The sequence below is a fragment of the Salvia miltiorrhiza genome, chromosome 3 (genome assembly GCF_028751815.1).
Source record: "Salvia miltiorrhiza cultivar Shanhuang (shh) chromosome 3, IMPLAD_Smil_shh, whole genome shotgun sequence".
Classification (NCBI taxonomy): domain Eukaryota; kingdom Viridiplantae; phylum Streptophyta; class Magnoliopsida; order Lamiales; family Lamiaceae; genus Salvia; species Salvia miltiorrhiza.
Window position 1 is genome coordinate 1,323,138 of NC_080389.1, and position 13,295 is coordinate 1,336,432.

The 13,295-nt window shown below is 36.4% G+C and overlaps 1 protein-coding gene and 1 long non-coding RNA gene across 2 annotated transcripts; one reads left to right on the forward strand and one right to left on the reverse strand.

Moving 5' to 3' along the window:
* The first annotated feature begins 552 nt into the window (after window positions 1–552).
* On the forward strand, window positions 553–1,570 carry LOC131017099 (uncharacterized). The gene is made up of 2 exons (XR_009099417.1): window positions 553–627; window positions 1,337–1,570. It is a non-coding gene; the product is annotated as an uncharacterized LOC131017099 (long non-coding RNA).
* A 1,903-nt stretch (window positions 1,571–3,473) lies between these two features.
* On the reverse strand, window positions 3,474–6,520 carry LOC131016816 (putative late blight resistance protein homolog R1C-3). The gene is made up of 2 exons (XM_057945565.1): window positions 6,009–6,520; window positions 3,474–5,925 (listed from the first exon to the last, which is right to left on the reverse strand). The coding sequence occupies exons 1-2, from the start codon at window positions 6,288–6,290 to the stop codon at window positions 3,535–3,537; spliced, it is 2,673 nt and encodes an 890-aa protein (XP_057801548.1). The 5' UTR covers window positions 6,291–6,520; the 3' UTR covers window positions 3,474–3,534.
* Window positions 6,521–13,295: the final 6,775 nt, after the last annotated feature.

A 13,295-nucleotide genomic window follows, 5' to 3' on the forward strand; every position in this document is an offset into this window, starting at 1 on the left:
CCCATGAATATATATAGAGAAATAAAGGTTATTTTTGCTTTTTAAGTTTCCTTTTCAAAGAAATGGGAATCTAAAATTATAGGTGATGAAATGGATCATACAGAATTCATTTACACAAAAAACGCTTAGATTTTTTATATGGACTAGCAAGGGGTAACAATAGTCCAAAACTTGAATGAATAAATTGGGCCAAATTCAATTAAAATCGCAGCCCATTTTCTTTTAAAAGTAAATCTGCCAACTAATTAAATAAGGGAGCTCAATCCCAACACGCCCAGCCCAATGAATTAAATAGAAAACAAAATCGGGTCCAGCCGAATAAAAATAAAAACCGGCCCAAATGCTATTATATTCGTCAGCCCAATCAAATAAAAATAAAAGGAAATTGGGCAAGCTAAATTTAAAAGGAAACGGCCCAAATAGAAGCCCAACGCTCAAGCCCCAAATGGAAATTGGATGTATGATTGTTTTGTGGTAATTTGCATGCTGAGTGATTCTTGGCGTAGTTGTGAGTGTTCCTCTTTCTATTCCTCTTTCTTTTGCTCGCAGATTGAAACTGCCAAAGATGTTCAGGAAAAGTTTGGCCGAACTGTGGTTGAATCATATCTACCGTGATAGGTTACATAGGTATGATCTTCATCTTTTCCTTGAGTTTCTCTATTTTTGTGGGGAGGTGGTATGTGAGTGGTGAAGATATTTGAATGCATTTAAGATATGATGCCTAAGGGAATTCACAAAGAAAGAAGGATAAGTTAACTTTCATGTCCTACTTCATTGGACTTGGGGTAATTGCGCCTATATACACGAACATTTAGTGAATTATGGTTTTCCACATGAACTAAAAAATCCACCTCCAAATACACGACCTTTAAATTAATTGTTCTAATTTTTTGAGCGACTGTCAATTTTCGGCTATCGTGGCTAGTTAAAGTGACAAATTAATACCATCGTGACAAGATGAAGTAGCGTAGAAATCCAAGTACCTCGTCTAGCACATCAATTGTTTAAACCATGTAGGCATTTAAGGCATCCACCGCAACATTAATTTGGGTGCAATTGATAATCGTGTGAAAAATCAGAACAATTGAAAGTTCATGTGTTAGGAGGCAAATTTTTTAGTTTATGTGCAAAACTATAATTGGTTGAAAGTTTGTGTATTTAGGCGCAACTAACCCATTGGACTTTGCAGTTGCTTAAATTTTAATTAATTGCACAATTTTCATCAAATTTACCTCTTGAATTGAATAACATGGACTAGTTTTTTGAGATAATTGAATAACACAGGTCTAGCAGATTTTTGTTGTCTCATATGAGTACTACTCTTGTTCAATCACAGGTTTACAAAGAAACAATATTATCTGTGGATAGATTAATCTCTTGAGCATTTGGGATGACCAAGCTGTTATTTTCTGAATCGAGGTTATATAATAGGGAAAACAAACGACGCAGTGCCGGTGGCAAAAAGATGCTGAAAGGAGAACCACTTTGCTTTTCTTTTTGAAATGTGGAATCAAAATTGCTGAAATTGAGGAGCATAATCAATAAAATGCTTTTAGTTTTGCATAGTGAACTATTCATACCAAAATTATTTTTCTTGATGCAGTTGCATATTTTAGTTGATTATGGTTTTAGGCTTATGCTCTTTCTCTGTCTCTCATGAATTCTGTTGAGGATAGGAAATAACGTTGATATGGGCACTTAATTTGTAAGATTTAGATTCCATTCCACAGCTTCACTTGGTGTAGTTTTGTACCAGCTCTTTTAAATATGTATTTTTCCTTCAAATTATTAACTTTTAGAGTCTTCTTATCCACTCATTGCGTGCAGAAAATAACTCAAACTGGAGTATGAATGATATATAGACATTTCTCTTTTATAGAGAGGAACAACGGCGTCAATAAAAATAAATAACATTTCAACATAATTATTTCAACTTAGATAAATGAAAAACTTGATGCCATATTTGGATTCTAGCGAAAAAAGACAAGAGGCAGTCTTGTGTACCACCGGGTTTTCTACAGCCTTTTTTTTTTTTAAATAATGTAAACGGGTCTGGGTTTAAATCCGAATTTGCTAAATAAATCATGATTTGGCGTGGGTATGACCCGGTGGCACGGTGCCACCGGTAGTACATAAGTATTTGTGAAAAGACAATGCATATGTCGAATGCATTTGTAAGTGACAAATAAGATAGTGAAAAGCATTAACAATGAAAACCACACATTAATCTTGTCTATTTAGTTATGTATTTAAATAAAGAACACACTAATCTTTTGTCTGTTGGTAACTTCACTTTCTTCGGCCGTGTTCTTGAAAATACTACTGGTTTATTGGTTTTGATAAGAAGGATACCATTTTAACAAATAAAATACTATACACACACTACATTTGCACAAGATAAATAATCGATTGCACTGCTTTGCTTTGCTTTGCTTTGCTTGCTCTTGTTTTTAGCCTTTAGGTGAGTTGGATGTTACAATATGATAATCAGATATTGTAGTTCATGCGTCACATTATTTATAGCCTATGCATTTTCGGCACAGAGATTAAGGAGAACAAAATTAAGATAAAGATGTGTGTGTCACACGTGTTTAGTATTGTGTTTAAGGAATTTTTTATTGTTCTTAATTTTACCAAGGAAAATGAATTTTTTTCCCTTTCACTTTACTTCTTATTTATATTTTCAGATTATTTAATTATTGTATTTTCGAAAATACAACATGGCAATTATATGAAATCTAAAGGAATCCGCACAGACTGAAATTTAAAGGAATAAAAAAAATAAAATGAAAATTTTCATTTCATTATGGCGCTAGTTTTTGGCTGCCATCATCCTCAAAACCAACAAAAAGAAATCTGCCAATCTCTAAAATTTCATTCAAACAACTTAAAATTTTCAAATTTCCCAAAATTTATATGTTTTGAAGAGTGATAACATTGTGTGCTTTATCACGTGTATATGTCTATTGTTTTATGAAGAATGTTGATATTTCATAGTTAGTTTCTTTTTCCCAAGATACTTGGTTGTCATTCAATCAACTAGGTCACTCATACAAGAAAAAAGTTGTCCATAAAAATCACAAAATGGGTGTTAAAATGAGACAATGTTAGAAATATCCCTAAAGCTTATGGATGAAGAGCAAGTCAGCGAGCACTAAACAGAGGTGATTGCTGAATTCGAGGGATGTGCAACTTTTATACATTGAGTAATTTTAAATAGTTCAAACTTATTTAAAAGTGTGATTGGAATGAGATTATTGTATGTTTGTGATTAAAAATAATATTAATAATATGATACTATTACATTATTGGCCTTAAAATAGATTAAAAAATAAGGACATAATAGGCAAACTAAATTTGGTAAAACCAGACACTTTTATAGTAGGTATAGATTATAGATACTAATTAAACATATGTTTTATGTTGCTAAAAATTAAAAATAATTAAAAACAAGCTAAATATAAAGTTATAAGGAAAATTAATCACTCAAATTAGTATATTCCCACGTGCAATTGAATTCCTCATCACATCAAACTACAATTTGACTACTCGAAAGTTGGGAGTTGCCAAGCTCTGCAGTTCTTGGCTGGCGTCGTATGATTTAACTATAACATGAAAGGGTGGGTCCCCTTGAAATTCCTCTTGTTCCTCTACTATCTTTTTCAAAGAAACAGCCATTGATTCACTGCAATCCCACAATCTAATTGATTTGAGTGTTGGTATTTCTCCAATTTCTGAAGGGAACTCCTCCAACGACTCCATGTCCCTAAGATGAAGTTGCTCAAGGCATGGTAAGCAGTAGCCCTCTAACGTCCAACATTCCATATCCCCACACCCATACAATCTCAAGTATTTGAGGCTGGGGAATTGGCCTTCAACTATTTCCCATCTGCGTGTTGCAAACTGCCCATATCTCAATTCGAGCTTCTCAAGAAGTGGTAATGAACCTATCTTTTCCAGAATTTCCTCCAAATGGAAGTTTCCGCAATTAAGATACAGCTTCTTGAGTGAGTGCGGGAAGCTAATACTCTGCAGATACTCTTCACATCCATTGTAAATAGAGCACGTCAAGCTTTCTAGCTTACTCAGACATTGAAGATAGCTGAGGCACTTCACTCTCTCCATTACTTTATCCTTGTAACTTATACCCAATTTCTTGATATTGGGAATTCTCCTAACCACTTCTTCATTCAAGTTGAAATCAATCACTCCTTTGAGCGTCTCTAGATTCTCCATCATAACATCACTATGCCCTCTCCGAGGATCTGAGAGATACATTCCTCCACGTACATCGACATGCTTAAGCTGATGCATTTTCCAAATTTCAAGTGGTACAGTAGGTTTACTCCAACAAGAAACAATTAGTGTGTGTAGATTCCACAGCAGACTAATTGAAGAAGGGATTTGGAACCCCACACGAAATCTAGCCGAAAAGTACCTCAAGTTCGCCATTTGAAACACATTTTCATCTAAATACCCTCCGAAATACATATATGTACTCAGTGTCCTCAAAAATCTGAAATCTAGCAATTCTGGAACCGTATCACTGCATATGAAAGAACGAGCATGTGACGACATAGTTTCCATGGCATCCCGGACTGTCATAGCTGAAGTGCTTCTGGGAATAACAATGCGGCGTTGGCTATTTATCCCTCGAGGACAATGTTGCCTTAAGACATAATAAAACCTCTGCTTTTTAGCTTCTTGAAATGATAGATCTCTCACTAAATCATGCATTTTGCAGTACTTTATATTCCCAACTGCCCCCAACTTATGAACTAGAATGAGGTTTCTATCGACTAGCTCCTTCAGATACTCATTGGCAATTGTTTTCGAGCTCTTATTGATTATTGGTTTAAGAAAGCCTTCAGAAACCCATAGCCTCATGAGTTCTGCAACCCTAATTTCCTCATCTTCCTCAAACACTCCCGTGTACAAAAAACAAGGCTTCAGATAGGCAGGCAAATGGTCATAGCTCAGTTTCAATGCTCTCAACCAATATTCATCATTTTCCGAATTCACTATTGAGCTTAAGTTTTTCTCTATGTGCTCCCAATACTCCAATGTAAGTTCAGACTTTGCCAAAAGACCCCCAATCACAGCAATCGACAAAGGAAGTCCCTTACACTTCCCCACGATCTTCTTTCCGATTTCCTCGAGTTGAAAAGGAAAAACCTCATCCCCAAATACAGTTTTGGAGAACAAACTCCAGCTACAAACTTCATCTAAAAATCTCATACCAATGCTGTTAGAGTTTGTCAACTCAGTAGCCAAGTTTGAGAGCCTAGTTGTTACAATTACTCGACTCCCATCATTGTAATCGGGAAAGAAAAACCTCATCTTGTTCCACACCTCTACACTCCACATATCATCCAATATTATAATATACCTCCTACCGTATAAATACTTGTACAATTTTTCTCCCAATTCGTTCTCACTCAGATCACTACCCAAATTTCCAGTTACTTGGTGAAGAACTTGACTAAGTGTTTCTCTAACATTATAAGTTTGAGAAATTGTAGTCCATGCACGAATATCAAAATGCTCCTTAATGAGGACATGCTCAAATATATGTCGGGCAAGAGTGGTCTTACCAATCCCGCCCATCCCTGTGATTGGGATGATTTGGCGGTTACGGTTCCCTCCAGTGAGCTTATCCAAGAGTTGAAGTACCACGTCGTCAAAGCCCACCATCATGCTTTCCTTCACTGTAGAAGAAGACGTCAATGAGCCAGCTCGAGTCGAGGAGCCCTTTCTCTGCAGATGAGCTTCAGCTGAAGATTCCATGGCTTCCTTCTTGATCACATTCATTTCTTCAATCACTTGCTGTAGATCTTCATAGAAGTCGATGCAACTGACTTCTTCTCTAGAATTCACTTCTTCAGCCCCATGAGCTGCATCTACAACATAGCCTTGGAGAAATATCTGCAAGAAGGTAAAAATTTGAGTTAGAGATTCATTTCTTCTATCACTTGTTGTAGATCTTGATAGAAGTTGATGATACTGACTTCATTGGGACTAGATCTACCCAGTTCAATCACGTTCACAATATATGATTCGATAACATCTTCAACAGCATGAGCTGCATCTACAATACGCATCTCCAGCGGATCAGCTTCATCTCCGTCAGCAACAGGGGACTTATAACCTTCAAGAAATTCCTGCAAAAAGGTAAGAATTTGAGTGAGAGATTCAACTTGTTGTTTGTCGATACAAATTGGAGGGGAATGGTGATGCTCGATTGTATCGATGATATGTATAACAGAAACTATGGCTGCATATGCCGCCATGATCCAAGGAAAAAGAGTGTATATTTTTCTGAGAAAGAATTTGATGGAATTTTAGTTTAGATTCAGCAAAAACAATGTGTAAAATGGTTATATCTCTTCTCCTCAATTATTATCAGAAACAATATGTAAAATGGCTATGCACATGATAATGGATGTATCGATCCTCTCCAAAAGGGTATTCTGTGTAATTAATTAATTGAAGAAACCATGTGCTTTTCTTGAAGTCATTTATGTATGCGCTGATTCAAGTGTTTAAATAAGAATATATGAGTAGAGTAGGTGAGCGATGTGGATTTCCATGTTCTAATTCATGCATCCAAGAATAAACTATGATTAATGATTTTCAAGTTGGTTGGTATTCACCTTAGAAATTTCTGAATAGGTAGATTTGTATAAAATATTGAATTTTGTAGAAAAAAAAAAATTGCAAGTTGGGAAAGTTGTCTTGTTCCATTTGTTTTGTTTGAATCTAATTGATATTTTTATTTATATTTTTTAAATTGCTACAATATATGCCAGGATCCGCGTAAACATATTGAAACACGGAATTCAGCAACAAAAATGTCGAAAAAACTTATTTTCCTCAATGTTGTACCAGGAAGAGAGCAGTTATTTAAGCATGACTACAAAAAATGCAACATATTATAAATCAAATTTGAAAATCAAATTCAAACTTGAATAGCAAACTTGTGATTATAATAAAATTGAAGATTTATTTATAAATTATATCTTATTTATTTTCTTTTTCTTTAATTTCTTGTTTTTTTGTTTTATTTTTTTTCTAAAATTGTGAAATTTGATAATTTGTAAATATTTGATACGCATATCAAATTAAAGATCGTGACAAGTGCTTTAATTTGATATATATTATGTAAATATTGTATTTAAAATATTAAAATATTGTATCTGTTCCACAAAAATATATATCTATCCTAACACTCAATAAAAGTAATGATTATTGTTATCATTCCACTCTTTTTTTTATTCCATTCCTCTACTTGAACCAAACGAGCACTTAATACATTCAACAACCTTTTTCTTAAAACTTGTACCACTCCCTCTTAAGAAGTTCTTTCGTTGACGGAAAGAGAATTATATTTATACTTTTTTGTATAATAATATCAATTATATATATAATAAAATATAAAAATATTTTTTCATGTGTTCACGAGTGCAACTGCTAGTATAATTAACCAGCTAGTTTAATGGGTCTATTTTGGAAATGGGCCTATCATTACAATAATGGAATTCTGCTCCAATGGGACTTAGGGGGGTGTATTAGTTGAAGACTTTAATAGATTTCTGCAGACTTTTAAAGTCTGAGTGTATTAGTTCAAGACTTTTAAAAGTCTATAAAAATTTGGGTGTATTCGTTCAAGACTTTTAAAAGTCTATAAAAATCTGGGTGTATTCGTTCAAGACTTTTAAAAGTCTATGAAAATCTGGGTGTATTCGTTAATCTATGGACTTTAAAGTTGGAATGACTTTCCTTGATTTCGTTAAAAAAATAGGCATGAACAAATCCGAAGACAGACCGCGAGAATTGACAAATCTTGCAAAATCTCCGCGCTCGCTGGATGCCAGCGCCCGCGACCAAGAAGTCAGCGGGCGCTGGCATCCAGCGGCCGCTGGACCCAGCGCTCGCTGGGGCGACCAATGCAATTTCACAATGTCATTCTTAGTTCAATACAACCATCAAATTCTCACCAATGAATTGAGCCGACTTTTAATGAGGGCCCCTCCACCACTAGTGCAGAAAAGGAAATCAATTCAATCAATCTCACCTAATTATGAACATGCAAAATCAATAAAAATAGGACAGAGATATATGCATCACTCATATAGATTCAATCTTCAAGTATCCAGCGGTCGCTGGTCTTCAGCGAGCGTTGGGTCTCAAACGCTCGCGTGAACCCAGCGCTCGCGGGGCCTGCAGCGCTCGCGAGATCTCCACGTCCGCTGGCTTTGTGGATTTCAACTCCGAGAAAATCAGGACAAATTCTTCCTAATTCATTAAAAATCCGACCAAGAATTCATTCAAAATCATGAAGAATCCGTGAGAATTCTATAGACTTTTAAAATCCACGAACTTTTAAAATCTACATAAGTCTTGAACTAATACACCCCCCTTAGTTTTGATATGGGTAAGGGTGATTCTATTCATAGTCCCAATTTTACTCTTTATAGCCCCCTATTTAAATTAATAATTAGAAAGCCAAGATCAAGCAACAACATCTAAAGCCTCTAACCTGATGAACGAGGGCTCCATATATAATACTTATGATCCTCAAATAATAATACTTTTATTACGTTGTTGTTGTGTTGCTGTCATGGTTTGGTGGCGACGGATTCGATCATGGCGGAGGCAACTGCCGTGAAGAATAACAGCAGCGACAATGCTGCATGCTTCCTCATATATTAACCACATATAAATAATGAATAATTATGTGTAGCTAATAATTTTATATTATTAATTATTGATAAAAAATAAGTTTTATTAGTTTACCACATAAGCATATCAGAGATTAAAGATTAAATATTAAATAGAAATAAAAAATATAAAATAAACATGACTAAATCTTTTTACCCACACATAAATAAATGTCACTAACTACTTAAGAATATTCAACGAATTTACCTACACATATCTAATGTTCAAATGAAACATGTAATACCGACAATAATTATCATATATCGTGTTTTATAATAGCCAAATACACTCTCGTTAATGTTACAAACAAGAAACATGGATTTAAATCACATAATCTTCAATTTTGCTCATTTTCTCGATATTTGTAATGATATGAAGCGTTTCACGGGTCTTAAATAACGTGTTTATGCTAAATTCAATAAAGAATAAATATATTAAGTGTATTTAGCTATTACACTCGAGTAAATGATTGAAGTATAGTATATCTACTTCATAAAACATAGTGTGGATTTTTATTTTCAAACTTAGAATATGTGTCACATGTTCAATTGAAACATGGATTTTCGACAATGATTATGACACCCTGTGTTATATAACAGTCAAATATACTTTTGTTGACGTTACAAACAAGAAACGTGGGTTGAAATCACAATAATTGATTAAAAAATCATCATTGTTCTTCACTACTCGATCGAGTACTCGATGGTGAACGTCATCGAGTACTCCATCGAGTAGTGAAGAACAATCTTCAATTTTGCTAATTCTCTCGTTATTTTTAATGATATGAAGCGTTCCATCGATCTTAAGTAACGTGCTTATGCTAAATTCAATGAAGAATAAACATAGTAAGTATATTTAGCTATTGCACTAGAGTAAATGATTGAAGTATAGTATATCTACTTCATAAGACATAGTGTGGACTTTTATTTTCAAACTTAGAATATGTGTCACATGTTCAATTGAAACATGGATTTTCGACAATGATTATGACACCCCGTGTTATATAACAGTCAAATATACTTTCGTTGACGTTACAAACAAGAAACGTAGGTTGAAATCACAATAACTGATTAAAAAATCATCATTGTTCTTCACTACTCGATCGAGTACTTGATGGTGAACGTCATCGAGTAGTGAAGAATAATCTTCAATTTTGCTAATTCTCTCGTTATTTTTAATGATATGAAGCGTTCCATCGATCTTGTCACGACCGGACTTAATTAAGGATAATCAAACCGGGAAATCGTGACTAAGGGAAGGAGGATAGAAGAGGGGATAGAAAGGAAATGAACAAATAATAGAGGATCGAACTAAAATAATTGTTAAAGAAGGGAGAATTCATCATATAACTGATGTTTAATCACAAAGGCTCAAACAAACTTGTAAGTTAGGATGAATCCGACTTAACTAAAAGAACATAATACCTAAGAGTACGCAACGGAATAACATAATCTGATTACATGTATGAAGACATGTATCCAAGAGTTCATTCATTTAACTTATGACAAAAGCTCCGCTCTTCACTTCATCTTCATCAGTCACTGCTCAACCTGCACATTTAGAAATATATGCAGGGCTGAGTACGGGAGTACTCAGTGGGCACGTATGCCTAAATATACACATGATTGCATAAAACTATAAATTGTCATGCCATCATTAACAAAACAGCAAGGGAGTTTTAGCTAAAAGGCCCAAGCTTACTAAATTCATTTGTGACTCTTAAAGTTCATCTGCAGACTAAGTTCTCTTGTAATCTATCATATCTGGAATTGTGTGCCGGAGAGGTGGCCACCTCTCACGGTCACTTGACCGGCCAACCCGCTAGATGACTCACGGTCACTGGTGTACACTAGTCCTGGCAGGATAGCTATCAACTGCTCAGGACCCGAATTCGATTGCATCATTGGCAAAGCCAAAGCAGATAGATATCATACTAAAATTTAAACATTTATAGCAAGACAATAATTGAAATAATTTACAGTTCAAAGATTTGTAACGAAATAAGTGTTCAAATGCAACATTAAACTCATTTGATATATATGAAAGTAAACCCACCTGATTACCAAACTTTGCTATAGCCTCAATGACTTCTTGATTGACTCTTACTCTCGCCTTAACCTTTATTGCGAGAACATAAAATAAGATATAGCTCGAGTAAAAATCCTCAATTATTGAGAATGCGTAAAATAACTATGCATGACTCATATTCCGTTAATAATAATCCAACTATACGATTAAAGTTCGTCTTATGAGATCAAATTATTAATCTAAATCAATCCACTCATCTTAGGGTTTGCTAACCCGCTTACTAATCTCATAATAATCTTAATCGGACTAAATAAAATAATAAAAACACTCCAATTACTAATAGGAGCCCAACATAGTGCAATCTCATTAAGAATTTAATAGAAAATATGGGCCCACACTAAAGTCCAAAATAAATAAATATAGCAGTCCATCTACAAAATAATACCCTTAGGCTCAATTGAGGAAATAAATTAGCCCACTATTAAATAAAACAATCAGCCCAAGGTCGGCCCATAACACTTAGCCCATTCCAAAATAAAAGGATGGCCCAATTCCCATTCCTATTTTCCTCAACACGGCTGAACATCAGCCTATCTTTCTCTCAAAACACTCTCACGCTGCTCTCTCTCACGCTTAACACAGGACCGCGCAGCCATCATCTTCTTGCGGCCTCCGCCGCGAATGACCCCGGCGAGATCATGTCCGGTTGAGGGCGCCGCCCCTCTCATCTGATTCACCTTCCTCAGTCTCGACGAAGCAACCCAATCGAGCCCTAGGTTCCTTCGGCTCAGGCGACATCGCCGCCACTGCCTGGGCTCGATCACGCTTCAGAAATTCCGGCGGAGTCGATGCCACTCTTCGGCTTTGCCGTCTCCTGAAAACCGGCGTCCCTCCTCTCACTTCACAGATGCGAGGCAGAAGGGAGGTGAGCCCTAATTTCCAAATCAGAAATCGCCTCCGCCGCCGTCACCGGGCAACCGGCGAGCGGGGTCGCTTCTGTCGCCGTTCTGAGGTCCGACGAGGTCGGCTCCTTCTCTCAATTCCGCAATTTCAGAATACACAAACTCAAATTCTGAAAATTGAGGAAATATTAATATACATACATTTGAAATGTTAGCACTTAGACCCATTGAATAGGCCCAATGGGACTAAAGCCACCCAACAGAAAAAGGAGTGGGTTGGATCAGATTGCTTGAGAATAAGCCGTCATATTAGATAGCCCACACCAAATAGAATTTGATGGGCCAAACTATAGGTGAAATTAGGATTTCAGAAAAATAACTGAAATTGAGTCGATCCAAACTGAAATATTAAAATATGGTTTAATATCTGTCATAAAAATGTCATGTTAAATTTCAGAAAATGAGAAAAAATTGTGTATTTACATGCTAATTGTCACGGATGTGGGAGTCGTGTATGGGGTGAAGGTGTTTCTGGGAGAAGAAGGGGTGGAGCAGGGGCTGAAGAGAGAATTGGGGCTCGATCGAGATGATGGTGAAGGAAAGAGCTTGACAACTTTGACTGAGTCAAAAAGGTTTAGTGGCTGAAAGTAGGGATGGCAATGGGCCGGATCTGGACCGGATCCTGCTTGGTCCAGATCCAGATCCATGTTTTTTTACTTAGATCCAGATCCGGTCCAGATCCATTGGATCCAAAAAAATGGGATCCAAACCCAGATCCATAAGATCCACAGGGTCTCGGGTCCAGACCCAGATCCATATCATTTTTCTAAAAAATAAATTCTAAGCTAATTAAACATTAAAATAAAAATCATAACAATTGTCTAAAGTTTCAACAATCATTCAAGAATACAAAATACACCAAAATCATAAACTAATTCTTGCTAGAAAACTAACAAATCACATTTAACTAACAAATCACATTTAACTAACAAATCACACATTTAATACATTGCACTGCGGCTGCCACATTTAACTAATAAAATGCATAAACCAATTCTTGCTAGAAAACTAACAAATCACAAATTCTTGCTAGAAAACTAATAAAATGCATAAACCACATTTATATTACGAAGGTTTACCTGATGACTGATGAGAGGATGAGAGCCGGCCGGAGAGGAGCGGTCGGAGAGGACGAGCAGCGGCCGGAGATGGATTGGCGTTGCCTTGCGCTGCTCTGCTCACGCCGAGAACCTGCTCTGCAGCAGAGCCTTCGCTCAAGTCCGAGAGTCCGAGACCACAGATTTCGGGTGGGGGAAAGGCTTAGACCGGAGGTGGACGGAGATGGAGCGGCCGTAGATAGATTGGCGTCGCCTCACGCTGCTGCTCTCGGGTGGGGAAGGCCGGAGGGGCTGATTCGGAGGAGGACGGCCGCCGGCCGGAGGATAGGCGAGCGGCGCGGGTGGAGGATAGGCGAGCGGCGCGGGTGGAGGATAGGCGAGCGGCGCAGGTGAGGTTGAGGATAGGTTGAGCGGCGCAGCTTTGAAATTGAATTGTAAAAGTTAGAAGTCTAGTTTTACTTTCTAGGGTTGGATAAAATAAAAAAAAATAAAAATATTATATCTTTAATACTACCGGGTCCAGATC